At 45.2% G+C, this 22,249-nt stretch overlaps 1 protein-coding gene across 1 annotated transcript in view; it reads left to right on the top strand.

The window, feature by feature from the left end:
* The first annotated feature begins 20,696 nt into the window (after positions 1-20,696).
* The window catches only part of Kpna4 (karyopherin subunit alpha 4), a 59,648-nt gene continuing 58,095 nt past the window's right edge, over positions 20,697-22,249 (top strand). The window contains exon 1 of the mRNA XM_008847316.3: positions 20,697-21,068. Within this exon, the coding sequence (XP_008845538.1) occupies positions 21,000-21,068 (69 nt within the window). The 5' untranslated portion in view covers positions 20,697-20,999. The remainder of the gene's footprint in view (positions 21,069-22,249) is intronic.

Below are 22,249 nucleotides of genomic sequence, written 5' to 3'. Positions count from 1 at the left end.
CAGATCAGGGGGTAGAGGTGCTCCTGTATAGGCTGTAATGCCCTAATAGACTGGAGTATTTCATGATTACATATTTCAGCCAACAGTTCTGAATTTAATGGGACCAGAGGAGGGGGTCTTCTGAAAAGAATCTCAAAAGATGTTATTCCCTGGATATAGGGGGAGTTTCTAACCCCGAGGAGGGAAAAAGGGAGGAGAGCCACCCAGTCTGCACCAGATTCTAAGGTTAATTTAGCCAAGGTCTCCTTAAGTGTCCAATTCATCCTATCTACCTGTCCTGAACTCTGGATATGCACAGTGTAGTTTCCGATCTGTCCCCAGGGCCTTTGCTAAGGCCTGAATTACCTGAGAGATGAACAATGGTCCGTTGTCCAATCCTAACACCAGGGGCACACCAAACCTGGGAATGAGTTCATCTAGCAACTTCTCGGCAACTATGGTTGCCCTTTCCTTCTTGGTGGGAAAGGCTTCTACCCATCCTGAAAAGGTATCTACAAAAAACAGTAAATATTTATATCCAAACCATCCCGGATTTACCTCAGTGAAATCTACCTCTCAGTGGACTCTGGGGGCAGTCCTCTTTCACATTTTCCTGAGGATTTATCATTTTTTGGGAAGGCATTGGTCATCTGGCATGCCATACATCTGGAGGTGATGACTTGTATAGTAGCTGTTGAGGAAGAGGAAACTGGAAGCATCTGATTAGTAATAACCTGATCTTTTCTTTTCCCATGTGGGTTCCTTCATGAAGTTGGCTAACTAGCATTTCCCCCAGGAGACAGGGGAGGATGACCTTGCCATCTGAAGTGTGTCTCCATCCTGAGGAGACATAATCCATTTGGAATTGTCTGGAAATATTTGTCATCCTCTTCTGTGTATGAAGGCTTTTCAGGTAACGTAGGATCTGGCATGGCTAGGACAGCAGGTTCAGATGGGGATTCTGCCATTTCCTTGGCAAATTGATGTGCCTTTTGGTTTCCTCAGGCCTCAGGTGTGTTGTTCTTTTGATGTCCTGGGCAATGAATGACTTCCACCCTTTTGGGCAGCCATATGACCCTTAACAAATCAATGATCTCTTGTTTGTGTTTAATGGTCTTTCCTTCTGATGTCAGGAGGCCTCTTTCTCAATAGATCCATTTGGAATTGTCTGGAAATATTTGTCATCCTCTTTTGTATACAAAGGCTTTTCAGGTAATGTAGGGTCTGGCAGGGGTAGGAGAGCAGGTTCAGATGGGGATTCTGCTATTTCCTTGGCAGCTTGATCCGTCTTTTGGTTCCCTCGGGCCTCAGGTGTGTTGTTCTTTTGATGTCCTGGGCAATGAATGACTTCCACCCTTTTGGGCAGCCATATGACCCTTAACAAATCAATGATCTCTTGTTTGTGTTTAATGGTCTTTCCTTCTGATGTCAGGAGGCCTCTTTCTCAATAGATGGCCCCATGTACATGAACAGTGGCAAAAGCATACCTACTGTCAGTGTAAATGTTGACAGTCTTACCCTCTCCCAGTCTTAGGGCCTGAATCAAGGTTATCAGTTTGGCCTTTTGTGCAGAGGTTCCTTTGGGTAGGGCTTCTGCCCATAGGACATCCTTCTGGGTGACTACTGTTGCCCCTGCATACCTGACTCCATCTTTCATGTAACTACTCCCGTCTGTGTACATCACCAAGTCAGGGTTCTTCCATAGTACGTCGGTGAGATCAGGTCAGCTTCCCTGGACATGCTGCAGCAGTTTAAAGCAATCATGGTGCACTGCGGTCTCAGACTCAGTCTCAGGGAGCAGTGATGCAGGCTTTAAGGCACTGGTCACTGCATATGTCAGGTGGGAACATCTAGTAGGAGAGACTGGTAATGAGCTAATCTTGCATTTGTGAGCCAGCAATCAGGTGGTGCCCTCAGCACCCCTTCGATAGTGTGGGAGGTGGTCACAATCAATTGTTGTCCCAAGATGAACTTATCAGCGTCCTTAACTAGGACTGTAGTGGCTGCTATGATCTTCAAACAGGCTGGCCATCCACCCACTACTGAGTCTAATTTTTTTGAGAGGTAGGCTGCCAGTCTCTTCCAGGGGTCCAACGTTTGAGCAAGTATGCCCTTTGCTACACCAAACCATTCATCTACATAAAGGTAGAAGGGCCTTGAGACGTCAGGTAGGACTAGGGCTGGTGCAGAAGTGAGGGCCTGTTTTAGGTTGTGAAAGGCCTGCTGTTGTTCTTCTCCTCAGGAAAATGCTGAGGGTCCCCCCCCCCTTGTTACCTCAATATAGAGGCCTGGCCAGCTCTGCAAAACCAGGTATCCATAGGCGACAATATCCAGCTGACCCCAGGAATTCTCTGACTTGTCTTTGACTTCAGGGAATGGGGATGTCAAGGATGGCCTTTTCCCTTGCAGAGGAGAGCCTGCGCATACCCCATTCCAATTAAAACCCCAGATGCTGTACCTCCTCCTGGCAGATCTGTGCCTTTTTAGCTGACACCTTGTACTCCAGGCATTGAAGTTCCTTCAACAAGTCTTGTGTAGCCTCTAGACAATAGGGGCAGTCAGAGGTGGCGAGGAGCAAATCATCTACATATCACAGAAGAGAAACTTGGGGGTGGGCAGTTCAGAACCCTCAGAGATCTTCATGCAAGGCCTCATCAAAGATGGTGGGAGAGTTCTTAAACCCTTGCGGAAGACTTGTCCAGGTCAGTTGGCCGCTGAACCCTTCTTCATGATCTTGCCATTCAAAGGCAAAGATGAGTTGGCTCCCCTTGTCCAAGGGGATACTGAAAAAAAGGATCTTTCAAATCCAGGATGGTATAAATCACCCTGTCAGGGGCCAGGGAGCTCAGGAGGGTGTAAGGATTAGGCACAGTGGGGTGTATGTCTATGACTCTCTTATTCACCTCTCTCAGATCCTACATGGGTCTATAGTCATTAGTCCCTGGTTTCTTCATGGGGAGTAGGGGGGTATTCCAAGGGGACTGACAGGGGACTAAGATGCCAGATTCCCACAGTCTTTTTAGGTGAACCCTAAAAAGCATAGAGGCTCATGCTTCAAAGGATATTGGGTATTGAACCTGGACTGGGCTAGCAGTGGCTTCCAGAGAGACCATCGCGGGTGGTCAGTGGGCTGAAATCCTGGGGGGTTTCCCTCGGCCCAGACCTGAGGGATCTCCTGCATCAATTTAGCAGTTAGGGATGGCAATTGGTCCAGAGGGGGCCCTTCATGAAGACAGTGTTCATCCTCAGCCTGCAGAGGACAAATCTGGTGGTCTCTACATTGACCTTATCTTTGTCAAAATGGATTGAGGTACCTAGTTTACTTAGCAAGTCTCGGTCCAGCAGCAGGTAGGGAGAGTCAGGGATAAACCTGAAGGAATGTTGGACCCTCCCTGTGCCCAAGTCAGCAGTCCTTTTGGTGGTCCAAGTGTAAGTACGGCCACCCGTGACCCCTTGAATAAAAGTTTTTCATCCTGTCAGGGGCCCAAGGGGTCTCTTTAGAACCAAAAAGGTGGCACCAGTATCGACCAGAAAGTCAATAGGCCTCCCCCCCCACCTTCAGAGTTAGCCGGGGCTCAGGGAGGGGAGACGAGCCCTGACCCCCTCAATCTTTTAACTCAAGTACCTTTTGAGTTCCCTTGCATTTCTGAGGACAAGCTCTTATCCAATGTCCCATCTCCTTACAGTAGACACACTGGTCTCTCTTTAAGGGGCCAGCCTGAGGGCCTGGTCCCCTCTGCCAATTCTGATCTCTGGGAGGATATATTCTGGGGGGGCGTTCACCCTCTCTTAGAGCCAAAGCCCATGCCAGTTTTCGATTGCAACATTCCTCACGTTCCTCCTGGGTCTCACGGTTATTGAAGACTTTTGGGGCGATTTCAGGCAATTCAGAGAGACTCTTAACTTCAAAGCCTTCCAACTTTTGCAATTTCTTCCAGATATCAGGAGCAGACTGAGTCATGAAGATGATGTTTATTGCTCATTGATTCTCAGGTGCCTCTGGATCAAAGGGGCATATAAGCCTGATAGGCTTCCATCAATCTCTCTAAGAACTGTGACTCTGTCTGTCCCTGCAAAACCTGACTGACTTTTGAAAAATTTGTAGGCCTTTTAGAAGCAGCCTGGAGACCCCCTATAAGAATCTGGTGATAGTGTCTGAGTGAGTCCCTACTTGCAGAGGTGTTAGGATCCCAATCTGGGTGGTGGCAAGGGAAAATTTCCTCGATCACCTCAGGATCCTCAGTAAATCAGCTATTTTTGGCCAGTACCCATTTCTGGGCCTTGGAGAGGATTCCAGGTGTGTTCATAAGTGGTGAAGAGGGTGAGAAGGAGTTGTTGGACATCATCCCAGGTGGGCTGGTGAGTAAGAAAGATAGTCTCCAGGAGCCCAATTAAAGCCTGGGGTTTTTCAGAGAAAGGAGGATTTTGTAATTTCCAATTATAAAGATCACTGGTTGAGAAAGGAGAATAAACAAGAAAACTGTGGCCAGAGGAATCTGGTAGGGCTATAGCAGAGAGGAGAAGGATGGCAGGGGTCAACTCAGGCCTATAGGGCTGGCCTGAATGTGTGTGGAGAGGGGTAAGGAGTGGAGGGATGGTCAGAGAAGGAGGAGTGGCAGTAGAGGCAGGAGAAGCAGGAGAAGGAGGAGAGGCAGGAGAGGGAAGAGAGGCAGGAGAAGGAGGGGGAGTGGAGGCAGGAGAAGGGAGGGAGTGGATGGGGGATGAGAATAAGGGGGAGGATCTAAAAGGGAGTCCTCTGTTGAAGGGGGAAGGACAGGAGGTGGGTGAGACTGATGAAGAGGCCATTGGGGCCCCAGGGACAGAAGGGAGTGCTTTGAGGGAGAAGGGGTAAATGGGGTTTTAACCATTTTGGAGGCTTGTCCAAGAGGTAAAAATAAGCCATAAGATAGGGGACCTGGTCAGGGTATCCTGGGTTTCCAAAGATCATGGCCTGAACAGAAGAAAGTTTGTTAACATCAAAGGACCCAGTGGGGGGCCAGTCACCATCAAAAGACAGCCATTCGAAAGAACAAAGGGTACGGAATTTCCCTGAATAGACAATGTCTCCAGAGATTGTGGCTGCCTTCTGGAAATCCTTAAAATGAGAAAGAATTAAGTCAAGGGGAGTGTCTTCAGATGAAGGAGATTGACCCATGATGGAAAAGAAAAGAATTACACTGAAACAAAGACAAACAAGAAAAAGACAGATCAGGTATATCCGTTCAAGACTTGACTGACACAGAAGAAAGGCGCTGCATGCTGGAGAATCGCTGGGAGAGTGATTAGGGTTGACATCAAAGGCCCGGAGGGCAGAAGTGGTCAACCATTCAGATGGAGGGTTGGGGCATCCCCCATCCTCTGGCTTGGAGAGCAATACTGCATCCAGTTTCTCTACCTTGAGCCCCTAGAAGTCCGGACACCCAGAACAGAAATCAAAACAGATTCACCGCAGGAGAAACCAGATCTGATGTCATCGGGTGCCAAACAGAGAACAAAAAAGACAGCAAAACAGACTGAGGGTCTTTTAGGGAATCCCGGACAAGCCCCCAAAATGTTCGAGGTCCGAAAAATTCCCTGAATTGACCACTCCGACACTGAGACTCAGGAGAACTTAACTGCTGGGGACGCAGGCAGGCTCGGGAGCTACACTGTGACTCAGAGCCATGGAAATGCAGGGTTTTTAAGCACAAAAACTGCAGAGCAGGGGATTTCTATAGAAACCATAAACAGATATACCAAGAAAGGGTTCAAACAATCTAGGGCTGATTTCCAGAGCCTTAACCTATACAGCCATTGGCTAGCTTATCTGGGGCAGAATATTCTTCCTTTTCTGCCCCAGACCATTTCCATAGAAACCATAAACAGATGTACCAGGAAACAGTTTGAACAATCTAGGGGATTTCTGGAGTGAGGTGGAGGACAGCTCTTTCTCAGAGGACAGGGAGGGGGTCTGAGGGGCACTCTCCTTCAATCCTAGCACTCAGGAGCAGAAGCAGGTGAAATCTGTGATATCAAGGCCAGCCTGGCTGAGGCAGTGATAGCATGACTTTCAGACCAACTTGAGCTACACAGCTAGATTGCATTTGTTTGTTTGTTTGTTTGTTTGTTTATTGGCAAGGTCTCACTATGTAACCCCGGTTGATTTGGAACTAGCTATGTAGACCAGGCTGGAACTCATAGAGATCTGCCTGCCTCTGCCTTCTGAGTGCTGGGATTAAAGGCCAGTACCACACTTTTTAAAAGAACAAAAGAAAGAGGGACAGGAAAGGTGACTAAGGTGAGTAAAGGCACTTTCTGTGCACATGTGTGGGCACCTGAATTTGATTACTGGAACCTAAGTAAAGGTGGAATGAGAGAACTGACTCCATGAAGGTGTCCTTTGACCTCCACATACATGCTGTAGCACATGTGTCCCCCCATCACATCATGTATACATACAAACAACAAGTTTAAAAGGAGAGGGGAAAGGAGCCCTGTGAAGAAACCCAGTTCCCTCACTAGTAACTCTGCCAGCAGTTGCCCAAAGGCCTGAATCAGGCTTTGCTACCATAAAATTCTCTCTTGATTTCTGTCACTTCAATTTTGAATTCTTAGTTCTTTTATTTCTTATGTAACATTCTTAATATCTTTTATCTTGCTTTGAAGTGAATTGCTACCACTGTTCTTGACTGTGTTTTTTTGACACCACTTTATTGCCTGTATAAATAATGCTATTTTACAACTTACTCTTTTTCTTCAAAATAATTTCATATGACATCTAAGCTTGATTGGGGGGGGGAGGGCTTTTTGAGACAGGGTCTCCCTGTAGCCCCAGCTGGCCTGGCATTCATTATGTAGACCAGGCTGGCCTCAATCTCACAGAGGTCCTCTGCCTCTGCCTGCTAAGTGCTGGGATTAGAGCTTGATTTTTGATGCAAAAAAAAATTTTTTTTGGACTTTAAGAAGAAAGCTTAAGCCCTGCATGGTGGTGCACACCTTTACTTCCAGCCCTGGGAGGCAGAGGCAATTGGATCTCTGTGAAATCAAGGCCAGCCTGGTCTACATAGCAAATCCCAGGCCAAGTGAGCTACAGGGAGACCCTGTCTCAAAAAGACCAAAAAGGGGGTGGGGAGAAGGAAGGAGAGGAGGAGGAGGAGGGGGAGGAGGAGGAGGAGGAGGAGGAAGATTTAGATGGCTTTAACAGTTGTGGTTGTTAAAAAGATACATATGACAGCTGACAAGATCATCTCCTCAGTGTGTAAAGGAGCTTGCCATCAAGCCTGATGACCCAAATTTGATCCCTGGGACCCACAAGGTGCAGGAAAAGAACTGACTCCTGTAAGTTGTCCTCTGACCTCCACCCACATGTGTACACATGTGTGTGTACACACACATAAACATAATTTTTTTTTAAATGAGACAGCCTTGGTTCCTGGCTTTGTTCCTCTTCCTCGCCTGAGTCTGGATCTCTTTCCTTCCCCATTGCCCTGGTCCTACTGAACTCTGACTGCATTTCCAGTCATTTCTTTGGAGGGTGGGGTCCCAATGTAGAAGTAAATGAAACTGGTGGGTCACTTGACAAGTTCTTTGGGATTAAACCACCTGGGCTCCGGGTGACCTTCCCAGAGAGCCTCCAGGTCCTGCGCTCTGCTGCCTTCTAGTTGTTGTGACTTTGGACAAACTGCTCTACCTCTCCTCACCTCTTTTCCTCCTTCTAAAACAGGATAAGGAGAAGAAATGGTGCTCTCATAAGAAAGGTTCAAAACACTGTTTGACACTGAGAGTTTTTGAATGATTAATAAGAAAAATATCCATCTGCTCCCTATTTATTAACTTGCCTTAAAATTGTACAAGATTAGGTCAGCTGAGCTCAAGGCTTGGTCCCCCTCAGGGCCTCAGGAGCCCATGCCTGCACTAAACACAGTTAGAGCTTTAATTTACCCTATCAACATCTCTCACACTGTTTTGGTTTTTAATAAAAGACTCAAGACAAAAGAAAGCTGTTTAGTGTTATCCCACTAAGCACACCAAGCCCTTGTTTCCAGTGTTAAGAAAGCATATTTTTTACTACTTTTAATTTTCCCTTTTCTAAATGAGTTAGAGTATCTTTATTTGCATATGATCAGCTTTTCCTTGCCAGATACCATTAGTAAAGGGGGAAAAAAATCTTTTTAGAAAGGCTCTGGAAAAATTCAAAAGTCCAGAGCACTTAAAAAAGATTTTTGGCTGGGCATGATAGGGCTTACCTGCAACCCCAGCACTCAGGTGGCAGAGGCAGAAGAATCTAGGCCAGCGTCACTACATAGTGAGTTTGAGGCTAGCTTGGGCTACATGATAGCTTCTTTTATTTATTATTTCTATTTTACAAATATGAGTGTATTGCCTACATGTGTGTAAGTGTACCTATGTCACCCAATGCCCATGGAGGTCAGAAGAGGGCGTCAATCCCCTAGAACTGGAGTTATGGACAGTTGTTAGCCCATGTGGGTGATGGGAACTGAAACACAGTCCTCGTTCTTAACCACTGGTGCTCTTAACCACTTGAGCCATCGCTCCAGCCCCTTTAAAGTATTTGAATGTATTGAGATAGTAATTTTTTTTTCTCTCAGGTAGCTCAGGCTGGCCATGAATGCACTGTATTGCTGAGGATGACCTTCAACCTCACCTCTTGAGTGCTGGGATTGCAAGTGTACGCCACCATGCCAGATTTATGCAATGCTGATGACGGAACCCAGGGCTTCTGCCTCCAGGTTCCTGCCCTGAGTTCCTACCTTGGACTCCCTGATGAACTGTGATCTGGGAGATGTAAGACAAATAAACCCTTTCCTCCCCAAGTTGGTACTGGTCAGAGTGTTTTGTCACAGCAGCAAAGAATCAAACCATGACAATGTGTATGCGTGTAATTGCCTGCATGTAGGTGAGTGCACCCATGTCGTGCAATGCCCGTGGAGGACAGAAGAGACTGTCCTCCCTGGAACTGGAGTTATGGACAGTTGTTAGCTGCCATGTGGGTGCTGGGATTCGAACCCAGGTCTTCTGCAAGAACAGTCAGTGTTCTTATCCTCTGAGCCATCTCTCCAGCCCCCTGAGAGCTTGTCTTAAAAAACAAATGAACAGCAACAACAACAAAAAATATTTTTGAACTTTTCATTTATAAAACTTATAATTTACTATTGCAAATTTCTATTATCTGTAGTTAAATGCCACTCCTCTAACTTTTTGTATCTTATTTTTTCTTTTTAAAGCAACTTTTATCTACTTTCAAACACAAATACAAAAATAAATAACACAACAAAGCAAAAGCTAACCAAGCAGAGTTGTGGGATCTGGGTTTCAAAACAGTAGCTCTTTACATCATTCTGTGACTTACTGAAAAAATGTGACACAAAGCAAGAAGGAGGGGAAAGTCCTAAGAACTCACAATAGTATGTGGCCCTTGTTTGAATTATGGGTCAGACTTTTTTCCCTCCATTTTCTATAAAAGGCGTAAGTGGGGAAATGACAAAATTTAAATAATGTATACACAAAATAATTTTATAGCAGGTTTTCTGTGATTATGAATTGAAGAATTTGAAGTAAATCATCTCTGAAAAAGGTAGCAAAATAAGATGCCAACAGTTCATTCTTAGAGTTAGAGCAAGTGAGGATGTGAAAGCCAGCTGGGGAACCCTGCCAAGCAATACAGGGGAATTTTTTGTACTATTTTCTTACAACAAAGAAACTTGCAGAATTAGAAATGGTTTTTTTTTTCTTCTTTTTCTTTTTGAGACAGGATCTCCCTGTATCTCAGTGTGCCTGGAACTCACTATGTAGACCAGGCTGGCCTTGAACTCACAAAGATCCACCTGCCTCTGCATCCCAAGTGCTGGGATTAAAGGCATGTGCCACCATGCCTGGCTAGAAGAAAAATTTTTTTTTTTTTTTTTTTTTTTTTTTTTACAATTGGGATGTTAAGAACAGAAGGAATCTGGATATGCTGATACATGCTTGTAATGTCAGCATTGGGAGGTGGAAGCAAGGAGATCAGGAGTTCAAAGTCATCCTCACCTACATAATGAGATCAAGACTGCCTGGGCTACATGAAACCACATCTCAAAAAACCAAAAAGAACAAAAAAAAGAAAAAAGAAAAAGAAAAGAACAGGACAGCAGTTTAGTGCCCTTGGGATCTTGTTCAGGGCTCACAGCACCCTTGAATGATACCTGTGAAGAACAACCTTGTTAACTTAAAAGACAAGTTGGGAGCTTAGAGTAGTGTCTTACAGATTTGGCCAAGAAGGCCCATTTAAATCATTCCATAAAAGGTACTCTGTTTAATTCAATAAACTGCCATTCCAAGTTAGGGGTATCAATGACATCCTAGCAAGCTAACAATAATGCCAGCTAAGACCATTAGAAAGAACAAACACTATCAGATTGGCAGAGATGATACTGAGCTGTTATGCTGAGTTAGCTTGTGGCAATCATGACACTGCACTGCTGGTGGGAATTACAGTGGTCTAACCTACTATAATCTTTCTGAGGAGCAATCAGGCAGCATATGTTACACATAAAAATGGTCATACCCCCGGGTGTGGTGAGGCACATCTTTGATCCCAGAACTCGGGAGGCAAGGCAGGTGAATTGCTGTGAGTTCAAGGCCAGCCCTATTTGGGGCTACAGGGAGACCTTGTCTCAAAAAACAAAAAACAAAAAACAAAACAAAAAAAAAGGTCATACTTTTAGACCCAGCAACTCTAATTCTAGGGATTTATCCTAGGAAATTAGTGAGGCATTTATACAACAGGTATTTTAAAGTTTCTTTAATAATATTCTTTTAGTCAAATTATGAAACAAATTAATAGGGAGAAATGACACTAAATGAAAAGGCAGGTTGAAAATGATGAATGACTCTATTTACATTTATAGTAGTTACATTTACATTAGAAACACTATGTAGGCATTTCTTTGAAAACTGAAAAAAATACATTGGAAAAGAATAACTTCAAAAGGTTATTTACTACACTATACCAGGCACACAACATAATTTGCAAGAACCAGTGCAAAATAGAAATGTGGGGCCCTTGTTCAAAAATTAAGAATTTGGGACTGGAGAGATGACTCAGCAGTTAAAAGCACTGGCTGCTCTTGCAAAGGACCTTGGTTTGGTACGCAGCACCCATGTGACAGCTAACAACTACACTTAACTCCAGTTCAATGGGATCCACTGCCCTCTTCTGGCCTTCACGGTCATTGTACATATCTGGTGTACTTACATACATTCAGGCAAAACACTCATAGATATAAAAATTTTTATATAAACTTTAATCCCAGCACTTGGAGGCAAAGGCAGGCAGATCTCTTTGAGATAGAGGGCCAGCCTGGTCTGCATGGAGAGTTTCAGGCCAGCTGAGGCTACAGGGAGACCTTGTCTCAAAAACAAACAAACAAACAAACAAGCATGGGGCCTTATGTAACTATAGGGATCACATATCCATAATGCCAACCCTCTGGATACATGTAGACATACTTTATACCATATTATATACTACACTATAAAGCACGTAGTAAGATGTACATTATACTATGGTTTACATGGGATGGGTGGGAACATACATGTGGTCTATCTCTCTCCCCTCCTTTCTGTTGTGTTAGGTTTGTGATGAAGGCAACATACATTGTAATATGAGCCATATAAAATATATATAAATTATTCCTGAAGAGAGGTAGCACATGGGAGAGGGAAAAGGAGGAAGGAAAAGAGGAAAGAAGGGAGAGGAGGAGAGAGAGAAAGAAAGAGGGGAAGGACAGAAGGAATGAGAAAGAATGAAGGAAAGGGATAGGGGGGGGAGGAGAGAGAAAGAGAGAGAGAGAGAGAGAGAGAGAGAGAGAGAGAGAAAGTTAGATACCCCCAGGAGGACTGACAGGAATCCAACCGTGAATCAAAGATGGGTGACTCTAGCCTCTAATCTCAGCACTCAGGATGCTGAGGCAGAAGGATAACCACATAAGTTCAAGAATAATCTGGGCTACACAGTGTGTAGGCTGCACAGTCAGCCTGTGCTAGTTTGAGCCTGCCTCAAAACAAACACTTCAACAATACTATGAAATTTCTCACTGTTGCTAAATGTGAGTTTGACATTCATTCCTCTTCCAAATTCTCCAACCTATAGAAAGTTTTTTAAATGTGTTATTTTTTTAAGCAATGCTAAAAAAAAAAAAAAAGCAACAAAAAAGGGAGGGAGTCTAGGGAATATAGTTCAGTTAGTTCAGTTGGGAGAATGTTTATCTAGCATGCATGAAGCCCTGGGTTCAATTCTCAGCATCACCTAAAACCTGGCATGTTGGCACATGCCCATATGCAATCAGGAGGATTAGAAGTTCAAGGTCACCCTTGATTACATAGCAAGTTCATATGTTATATGTATTGGTTATATGTCTCAAAAAAAATGTGGGAAGTGTGAGATTTTTATAGCGTGTTAGTCCCAATCACTGTGACCAAATACCTGACATGAGCAACTTAAGGGAGGAGGATTTCCTTGGCTCACAGCCTGAGAGCACAGTCCATCAGGGCAAAGAAGGCATGGTGCTGGAAGGGGCTCCGGCTGTGGTGACAGGAGCCTAAGGCTGCTTGCTCACTTCTTGGTAGATCAGAAAGCAGAGACAGGACAAAAAGAGAGCAAGGCTGTAAACCACAATGCCTGCTCCTCAGAGAGACACTCATCCAGCTAAGTCTCACATCCTATAGGCTCCATCAACTTCCCAAACTGTCACCAATTAGGGACAAAGTATTTGAACACACAAGCCTTGGGGGAACTTGTACATTCAAACAATAATAGTAATTTTTTTGAGAGGAGAGAGAGAGAGAGAGAGAGAGAGAGAGAGAGAGAGAGAGAGAGAGAGAGAGAGAAAGAGAGAGATAGAAAGAGAGAGAGAGAGATCACTATGTATCCTTGGCTGGCCTGGAACTCACTATGTAGACCAGACTGGCCTTGATCTCATAGAGATTCACGTGCTTCTGCCTCCAGAGTGCTGGGATTAAGGGCATGTACCATCACACCTAGCCAAATCTGAATTACTTTTAAAGAGTTTCAAATACTTATGACTTTGCTATAAATACAGCATCAACTTTCCTTCTTTTTATATGGAAGACAAAAGTATAAGAAAAAAATCTGGGTATGTTGGCACAAGTCTGTAATCTCAGCACTTGGGAGTTTGAGCCAGGAGGATTGCTATTTCTAGGCCAGCCTGGGCTACATAGTAAGACCCTGTCTCAAAAAATAAATGATAAGTAAATTAGAAAATTAATAAATGTAAAACTTAAGAATCTTCTCTTTAGAAATTAAACTGCTCTGACAGGTCACGTGGATACTAATTTTTTCCATTGCTCTAAATGGTGCTGATAGGCAGATTTAAATAAATGGTGGTCATTATTGGACTCAATCACCTACAAGTTAAATGTTTTCTTTGATGCTTCTATTTATAAGTAGAACTAAAAACCCAGGAAGTCTAATTTGGGATCAGTATGGTAGCTTATGTTCTGCCATGGAGAACATCAAGGTTTGATTAGGCAGATCTTAGGGTTGTAGCCAAGAGACAAGAGTACAAGACATTCTAGTGTCTAATGGGTTCCAAATAAGATGGTCTAACAATTCCCAGGCTCACATTCTCGTTCATTATATGGTCAGCAACCTTTGACAGGTTCTAATAGGGTGTTAGAATAAGTGTGTAGGTGAAAGGACGAAGTTTTCCAAGTTTTAACAGTGTGATGGAGTGAGAAAAAAACAAATCAAAAGATTTGGTAAAGACTTTTCTGAAATCTACCACACGGCAAGCTGTGACAACCCAGTCTGCATGGCATATCAGAGCTCTAGACCTTTGACTCTCAAGGCATCTGGAGAATCTGTTGAAACTCTATTGGCAAAGTTCTCCAAGGACTTCAGGGTTTTGTGTAACACAGTGACAGATTATAAATAGAAAGCTGATAAATCCTATGAGGTATATATTTCAAGACTAATTTATGTGCCTTGAAAGTGTTCAATCTTGTACTATTTTTAATTTTGGTTTGAGAATTCTATGTGTCTACATGGTACCATATGTTGTATATAGTCTATAGTCAGTAATAGAAAAACTAATAAATGCCTTAAGCTAGTGCCTACTTAACTTACATGTGATTATCCAACTGAGTTGTCTGCTTCAGGGCATCAGTCTGTCTTCATTAGAGCTACTGAAGCCACCCATGTTCATGAGAATTTTCACCACACTGGTTAGTGCCACTGTTCTAGCCTCAGTATCAAACACAGCCTATAATCTAGTTGCAGGGCATTTCTAAAGATAAGCATTTCACAAGTGTACACACACACACTGGGGTGGAGGAGGGAGAAAGAGGGAGAGCTATTTAATACACACACACCCTTTGTTATCTCCACAGATACTTGTTTTCCCTTATTACAATGGCATTTTCTTTTAAATGATTATGTACATTAGTCTTTGACAAGAAGTGTGTGTGGGGGGGTGTTACTGTGGCTTGAACCCAGGTTTTCACATATGCTAGGCAACTATTGTCTAGCACTGAGTTATGTCCTTTGTTGTTGTTGTTGTTGTTGTTTTGAGACATATGATCCTCCTAAGTTGCCCAGAACGACCTTGAACTTTTGACCCTCTTGCCTCAGCACTCCCAAGCAGCTGCCATTACAGGTGCCACCAGGCCCTTGTGAGCAAGAAGCATTTTCTAATCATATTCTCTGAAGATTAAATGGGCTATGACTCAAGATCCAGTGAAGTTGGGAAGCCCACTTGAAGGGGATGAGGAAGAGAGAGTTCAAGTGCAAAGTAGGAGGTTGAACTACCTACATAATATTTACACTTTCTTCTTCAGACATCATCAATATGAAACAATTCTTAGAGCTCTTAGACAAGGAGGACAGGAGAATGCTGGGGATGGAGGGGAGGCAACTCTGAGACTGAATGAAGATTATTTAGTCAATATTCTTTGATATTAGTTAAACATGGGATGCAGGAGAGCAGGATAAAGAATCAAAGACACCTAATGTTTTCAGTTGAAGAAACTGAGTGCTACTATTAGAATAAAGAATTGTGAATTAACAGCACTTGGGGGTTCCCCCCCCTCCATTGCCTTGATCATAAAGGAATCCCCCTGAATAGGGCAACCCAAAACAGAGGTACTAAATCTGTGTTTCTGTTTTGTTTGTTGGTAACAGAGATGGTTACAAAAGATAAGTTCAGCCAAGTGTAGGGGTGCATGCCTTTAATCCCAGCACTTCGGTCGCAGAGGCAGGCGAATCTCTGAGATTGGTCCAGCCTGATCTACATAGCAAGTTCTAAACTAGCTGGGGCTACAGGGAGACCCTGCCTCAAAAAAACAAGGTAAGCCCAGATTGAACAGGGGACCCCACTCCTGGATCTTCAGGGTGGGCCTGAGAGAAGACTAAAAGTCACAATATCTGGCAAATGGATTCAAATTTAGGAGCTGAGGAACAGTTAATGGAGACACATCCTCCTGACTACTTTGGGCATTGACTCAAGAACTGGGCAGGCCTGAACCTTCAAAGAAGTGGAAAGGGAATGAGTGCCAGAGTACACAAAACCAAGAAAGGCAAACTACACTTAAATAGGTTGAATGGAGCCAGTCTTTGTGAAGACTGTATAAAGAGAATACCATGCAAGGAAATTCAAGAAAAAAATTAAAACCAGAGAGGGATCTAGGAAGATACTGCATAAATCCATTCACCAAAATGGAACTGGCTATTACTAGCTTAGAATTTTCAGTCTTTGGGGCACTAATTATTTAGTTACATTTTTGAGTTGGAGATGCATAATCATGGTTCACACATGCATTATTGTTATGTGACACAGGATCTGTTATTGCGATACCTCACCGCCCTTATTTTAACTCTGTCCTTGTCTTGAGGCTGAAACTACCTTAAAATGAGTTGTTCAAACAATCCAGTAGTTCTCAAAGGCTATTCTAGGAAGTAGAAAACCATAAGTACCAACTAACCAATCATGAGGAGCTACGACCTACTAAAATAAGAACCCTGGGGACAGAGCCCCATCAATCTGGTGATTCCGATGTGCTGTGAGCTTTGATAGCCACTGTCTAGACAATTCAGAACTAGACTTCTTGAGAGATCCAGCTGAGATCTGTGTGAGACAGCAGGGAGGCAGAAAGGTCAGCTATGAGCAGTGGGGGTTTTAGAGCTAGGCAGGCCTGGAATCAACTAAGGCTCCAGCACCTTCTAGTTGGATAGGATCCTGAGCAGTTACTTAACCTCACTGAATTACAGACTTCTCATACAGGAAATGGAAATAATAACTACCTTGAAAAGCTACTGTGAATACTGAAGTTTATGTTCCTCCATGGCAATTAGACTGGTTCTGGTACCAGGGTCAGTTCATATGCCAGCTCTAACATTTACTGTGTGACTTAGAGATCTGTCTGCCTCTGCCTCCCAAGTGCTGGGATTAAAAGTGTGTGTCACCACATCTGGTGGATTATGTCAATATTAGTTGCTTTGATAGTAACATGATATGCTACCATTGGGAGAGGAAGAATAAAAGGTAGGCAGACTACCTTGAACTTTTCAGGTTTTTGTTTGTCTGTTTTGTTTTTTGTTTTTCAATTCTTGTGAAGCTGTAATTATTTTAAATAAAAAGGTTTTAGCTGGGTGTGGTGGTATACACCTTTGATCTCAGCACTCAGGAGGCAGAGGCAGAAGCAGGTGACTCTGTGAGATTGGGCCAGCCTGGTCTACATAGAAAGTTCCAGGCCAGCTGGGGCTACAGCGAGACCACGTCTCAAAAAAAATTTTTTTTTTATTTTAGCCAGGTAGGGTGGCACATCTTTAACACCTTTAATCTCAGCACTTCGGAAGCAGAGGTAAGTGGATCTGTAAGTCCCAGCCTCATCTACATAGTGAGTTGCAGGCCAGCCAGGGGTATATAGTGAGGCAAACAAAACTAAAAGTTGTTTTTTTTTTAATTGTTTTTTAAAATATTTTATTTATTTTTAATATTTTTATTTATTTTTATTTAATGTGTATATGTGTATTGCCTGCATGTATGTAAGTGCATCCATGTCACGCAATGCCAATGGAGGTCAGAAGAGGGTGAAGTTAGGGATGGTTGTTAGCTGCCATGTGGGTCCTGGGAATCAAACCCAGATCCTCTGCTAGAGCAGCCAGTGCTCTTAACCACTGAGCCATCTCTCCAGTGCCAACAAAATTTTTATAAATGGAGGTAGAGACTTTGTCTGTTGTGAGAGCTATTAGGATGGAAGCTAAGCCTAAATCCAAAGTTTTTCTTTGATTAGTCAAAACTAAGTTTAAAAAATAAGCTAAACCAGGCATGGTGATGCATGCCTTTAATCCCAGCACTCGAAAGGTAGAGGCTGGCAGATCAGACCCAGGCCAGCCTGGTCTACATAGGGCGTTTTACACACACACTACTAAGGCTCTGAGGTTTAAAAAAAAAAAAAAATTCCTGGCTACTTTCTCAAGAAAAGAGGTTTCACTTTTGGAAGCTGAAAGTTCAAATACCACAGGACTGGGTCTGGTGAGCCGCTGCCACCCCCACCCCCCACGCCCGTTTGGGGCAGATGGTATCACAGAAGTGTAATAGAAAGATCACATGGTAAGATAGCCAAATGGAATAGATCAGCCAGGCTTGTTCTTTTTATAACTCTCTAGAGAACAAAGGGTCCCATAACAACTATCTTAATCCTTTCCTAGGGGAATCCCCCTAAGAGAGCCCCTGGAGCAGGAGTTACAGGTGACTGTAAGCCACCTGATGTGGGTCCTGGGTATCAAACTCCAGTCCTCTGCAAGAGCAACAAATGCTCTTAACCTCTGAGCCATCTCTCCAGCCCTTGGCTCCACCTCTTAAAGAACTCATAACTTCTCCGGGGCTGGAGAGATTGCTCAGTGGTTAAGGAGCACTGACTGCTCTTGTAGAGGACCCGGGTTCGATCCCCAGCACTCACATGGTGGCTACCAACCATCCTTAACTCCAGTTCCGGGGAATCCAAAGCCCTCTTCTGACCTCCATGGCATTGCAGGATACAGTACACTCACATACATGCAGGCAATAGACTCATACACATAAAAAAAATAATAAAAAATAAAATAAAATAAAAAAGAACTCATAACTTCCCGACATTATCACCTGATTACCAAGCTTCAATGCATGAACATTTGGGAGACAAACTATATACAAATTATAGTAATTACCTAATAGTCACTGTTTTTCTCCCCAGAAAGAACCAGCCCAACTGTAACAAATACAAATTATATTTTAGTAAGATTTAGCAACATATAAAATTTCTTCCCTGATTTGATTTTTCAAATTCTTATGTTATGCATGTGTTTAAGTACCATGTGCGTGCAATGCTGGCAGAGGCCAGAAGAAGACATCAGAATTCCCTGGAACTAGAGTTAGGAATAGTTGTTGGCTGCCATGTGACTGCTGGGAACTGAACCCAGGTCTTCTGCAAGAGCAGTCAGTACTTTTTACCTCTGAGCAATCTCTCCAGTCCCTGAATTTCTTCTTTACTAAATATTATGTAACATTTTGTTCAAGTAATCTTATGATTGAATCTAAGATGGTGCAACTTGCTGTCTCTAGCTTTACAACTGAATTTCCTTATCCTAAACCATCCTTCCTTTCTGTTCCTTTTTTAAGGCAGACTCTGTATAGCCCAGGCTGGCCTAGAAATTACTCAGACTCATAAATTCTGAGAGTGCTAGCATGATTCACCACACCCAGATCTCTTTTGCTTTTGGACACAGGGTCTCCCAACGTAGCCTAGACTGGCCTCAGAATTCTAGAACCTACTGCCTGAGCCTTCTAAATGTTGGGATTATAGCATAAGCCACCACGACCAGCTTAATCTCATTAAAAATATACTAATTTTCCAGCCTGCAAACACAATGTTATTCCAATTAAACGAGTTTTGGGGGAAAAAAAATGCAAGCTTCTTGTTCAGAGATAGTGTCTCCAGACAGTAAGCCAGAGAGCAATAGAGGAAGACATCAGACATTCTGCTCTGGCCTCTCAAGGAGCACAAGGGTGTGCCTGCCATAATCATGCACCACACACAAAGTATAATGAAACGAACTTCATCATTTGTATTTTAAGATCTGAGCTCAATTTACAATCAAGCTAATCTTTAGTGTGAATTACTTCCAAATAGCTTGTTTGCCACAGCCCAGCCAGAAAGTATACAAAGTATCAAAGATTGACTTGAAAAGCATTATTCGGTGTCTAAGGGATTTTGTTTGTTTTGACCTTTCCTCCCATTATAACTAATCTTCAAGGATTCCCATTGTATTCCACTTCTCTTTATTCCTCCTTCCTGAGAAAACTAGGTCCTTTACACTGTCTATACCCATTGTTTTTGCATTGTGCTTTTTAAAATCCCCTCCTTTGACTTTGTGTTTATGAAATATTTGCATCTTAAACATTCATTTCTGCACGTAGTTCTATGAGAACAAAGTATACCAGAAAGAACCAAAAGTCAAAAGTTTCCAAAGGAGTTTGCAATAGGGACTCTTCCTCCTGCTTTGCCATATCCAAACACATCCAGCTTCTCCGTTTCTTCTGATCCAGAATCGCTACTGCTTCACAAAACTATGCACATCTGAGGAACTATCAGTCGGTAATTAAATATACTTTCTTGAAAACATTTGCCCACCCTTTTCTGAACCAAGGGCCTCCCATACACTAGGCTTTGCTACAGAGCTGAATCTCTGTATTTTTTATCTTGGGATGGGGGGCAGGGTCTGAGTTGCCCAGATTGGCTCTGAACTTACTCTGCGGCTCAGGCAGGCCTTGAACATGAGATCCTCCTGCCTCAGCGGTTCCCCACCTCACTCACAGGAGCTGGAATAACAAACTCTGCCAGCCACGATCTCTTCTGAAAATTTTGGGCAGCTCTTTTGTATCTGGCCTGTAGTTACAATGTTCCTAGTGAAGATGGTTAATTTTTGGAATTTGTCAAGTTACAGTGTAGCATTTACTATGTCACGGATCACAGTCCTCGTCCTCTATAAATTGCTATTTCGCGGCCAAGTAGCTTCTTCAACTTTCCAAGACGAAATACGCAGAAAGGGGTTTCACGAGAGGATCATCAACTCCCCAAGTTCCTACCTGTTGCCAGCACTTGAGAGTGACACCCGTTCGTCAACCAGCCCTTTTTCCTCTTTCACCAACGTGAAACGGGTGTTTCCGGAGGGCCCACCTCCCCAATCAGTCCTAGCCCCAAAGGCCTGGCCTTAGGATGGCATGCAATGCCGAGGGGGAAAAAGGAAGGGACTCTGAACCCAAAGTGGAACCTAGTCTCTGCCTGGCAAGGTCAATGATGGGTTCATGTAATACGGGGGAAGAAAAGAAGGATTTAACTCCGCTTCGACTCTGGACCCCCAACATCCAGGGCTATCCCGACCACAATGCCTCCAAAAACAGGCGCACTCCTCCCCGCCGCGTGTCGGGAGGCTCCCTGCCTGTCCCGCCTCCCCTCGAATCGGCTTCTCTTTCGCTTCCTCCGAGTTTCTCCCGCCGCACAGGGCCCCTCCCCTCCCAAGCAGCTCAGCCGCCCGCTGTTTCCTCCCCGCGCCACTCTCTTCCTCTTTCCCTGCGCTCTTCCGCCCCCGCTCTCCATCGCCTCTTCTGATTGGTCAAGCGCGCCGGAGCCCGGCCGACCAATCGGTAAGCCGGGCTGGCGGCGATGGGCGTGGCCGCGGCGCCGGCCCTCAGATCGAGGCCGCCTCCCCCTCTCAGCCGGCAGCACATTCCGCCGCCGTTGCAGTGGGGCTCGCAGTTGTCTTCTCCGGAGCTGCTGTGGTGCTCGGGCTTGGGGTGAAGTGGGGGCGGGCGGGGAGAGGAGGCCGAGACCGCAGCGGAGGCCCGAGAGAAGAGGAAGGGAGCGGCCGGCAGGCGAGCGGAGCGGCGCAGGCGGCGGCCGGGTTCCTGGGAGCGTCGGTGCGGCGCGGTGGTTGGGGCGGATCCCGCGGGGCCCGGGCGGGGGGACGAGTCACCGGCCCGGCCATGGCGGACAACGAGAAATTGGACAACCAACGGCTCAAGAATTTCAAGAACAAAGGCCGCGACTTGGAGGTAAAGTGGGGGGCGGCTGAGCGTGGAGAGCCGCGGGTGGCGGACGGGTCCCCAGCGGGAGCCGGAGTGTGTGAGGAGCCGGGCGGGCGCCGCTGCGGGGAATGGCGCTGGGGGCCGGCCGGGCCGTGACGCGCGTGCAGACGCGCAAGGAAGTTTGTGCCGGGCCTGCTCCGCCTCCGCCGCCCTGAGCGGCGCCGGGCCCGGCGGGCGCGGCCTAGGCCTGCCCGGCGGAGTCGGCCGGCGCGGGTACCGGCGGCCGAGAGAGGCCAGGCGCAGTGGAGGCTTGGGCTTCTCTCGGCTTCGGCTCCGGCTCCGCTCGGCTCGGTCTCCGACGTCGGGCGCCGCCGGGAGAAGGAAGGGCGACTGGGCGGGAGCGAGTGAACCGCAACCTCGGAACTTCCCGGGGCGAGGCCCATGTCCACTTCGAGGCGGTTTTTCTCATCTTCCCGACTACCGCCTAACCCCTACCTCCTCCCAAGGGCTAAACTGCAGGAGTCAACTTCTCCTTTGAAAAAAACACCTCTGGCGTGAGAGGTGGCCTTGGTGATGGTAACTCTGCCTTCCAGTGCCTGGGATCCACTCTGGATCTAGCTGACTCAAGATGTGTCTCGGTGTGCCCGCTCCAGGCAAAGAATCCCGTTTATTTTAGCTTGTCCGAAAACCTCCTTACCCTATCTTCTGAGATGAGAGAACCACTAGCAGCATATCTTCATGAAAAATCGAAAGGGTTATTCAAAGCTGTCATCCTCTGGTCTACAGCATCCTAACCCTCCACCTGCTGCTGCTGCTGGTGGTGCGGGCTGGGGTGGCCAGTGGAGGGCTGTTGCCTGGCACCATCACATCGCATTATTTAAGGAAGCAAAGAAAAACGCTTCATTGTCTTAGACGCAACTGCTTCCAGGGTTTTTAGTCTACAGAAGGTGTGTTAAACGCTCAGACGCCCCACTGGGATTTTTGATCATCCTAACCCTCCACCTGCTGCTGCTGCTGGTGGTGCGGGCTGGGGTGGCCAGTGGAGGGCTGTTGCCTGGCACCATCACATCGCATTATTTAAGGAAGCAAAGAAAAACGCTTCATTGTCTTAGACGCAACTGCTTCCAGGGTTTTTAGTCTACAGAAGGTGTGTTAAACGCTCAGACGCCCCACTGGGATTTTTGATGAACCCTTCCCTTTCAGCATTA

Source organism: Nannospalax galili, unplaced genomic scaffold, assembly GCF_000622305.1.
Source record: "Nannospalax galili isolate Female #2095 unplaced genomic scaffold, S.galili_v1.0 scaffold691, whole genome shotgun sequence".
NCBI lineage: Eukaryota > Metazoa > Chordata > Mammalia > Rodentia > Spalacidae > Nannospalax > Nannospalax galili.
Note: the sequence above shows the minus strand (reverse complement) of the source record. Positions and strands in the feature narration are given on the sequence as shown.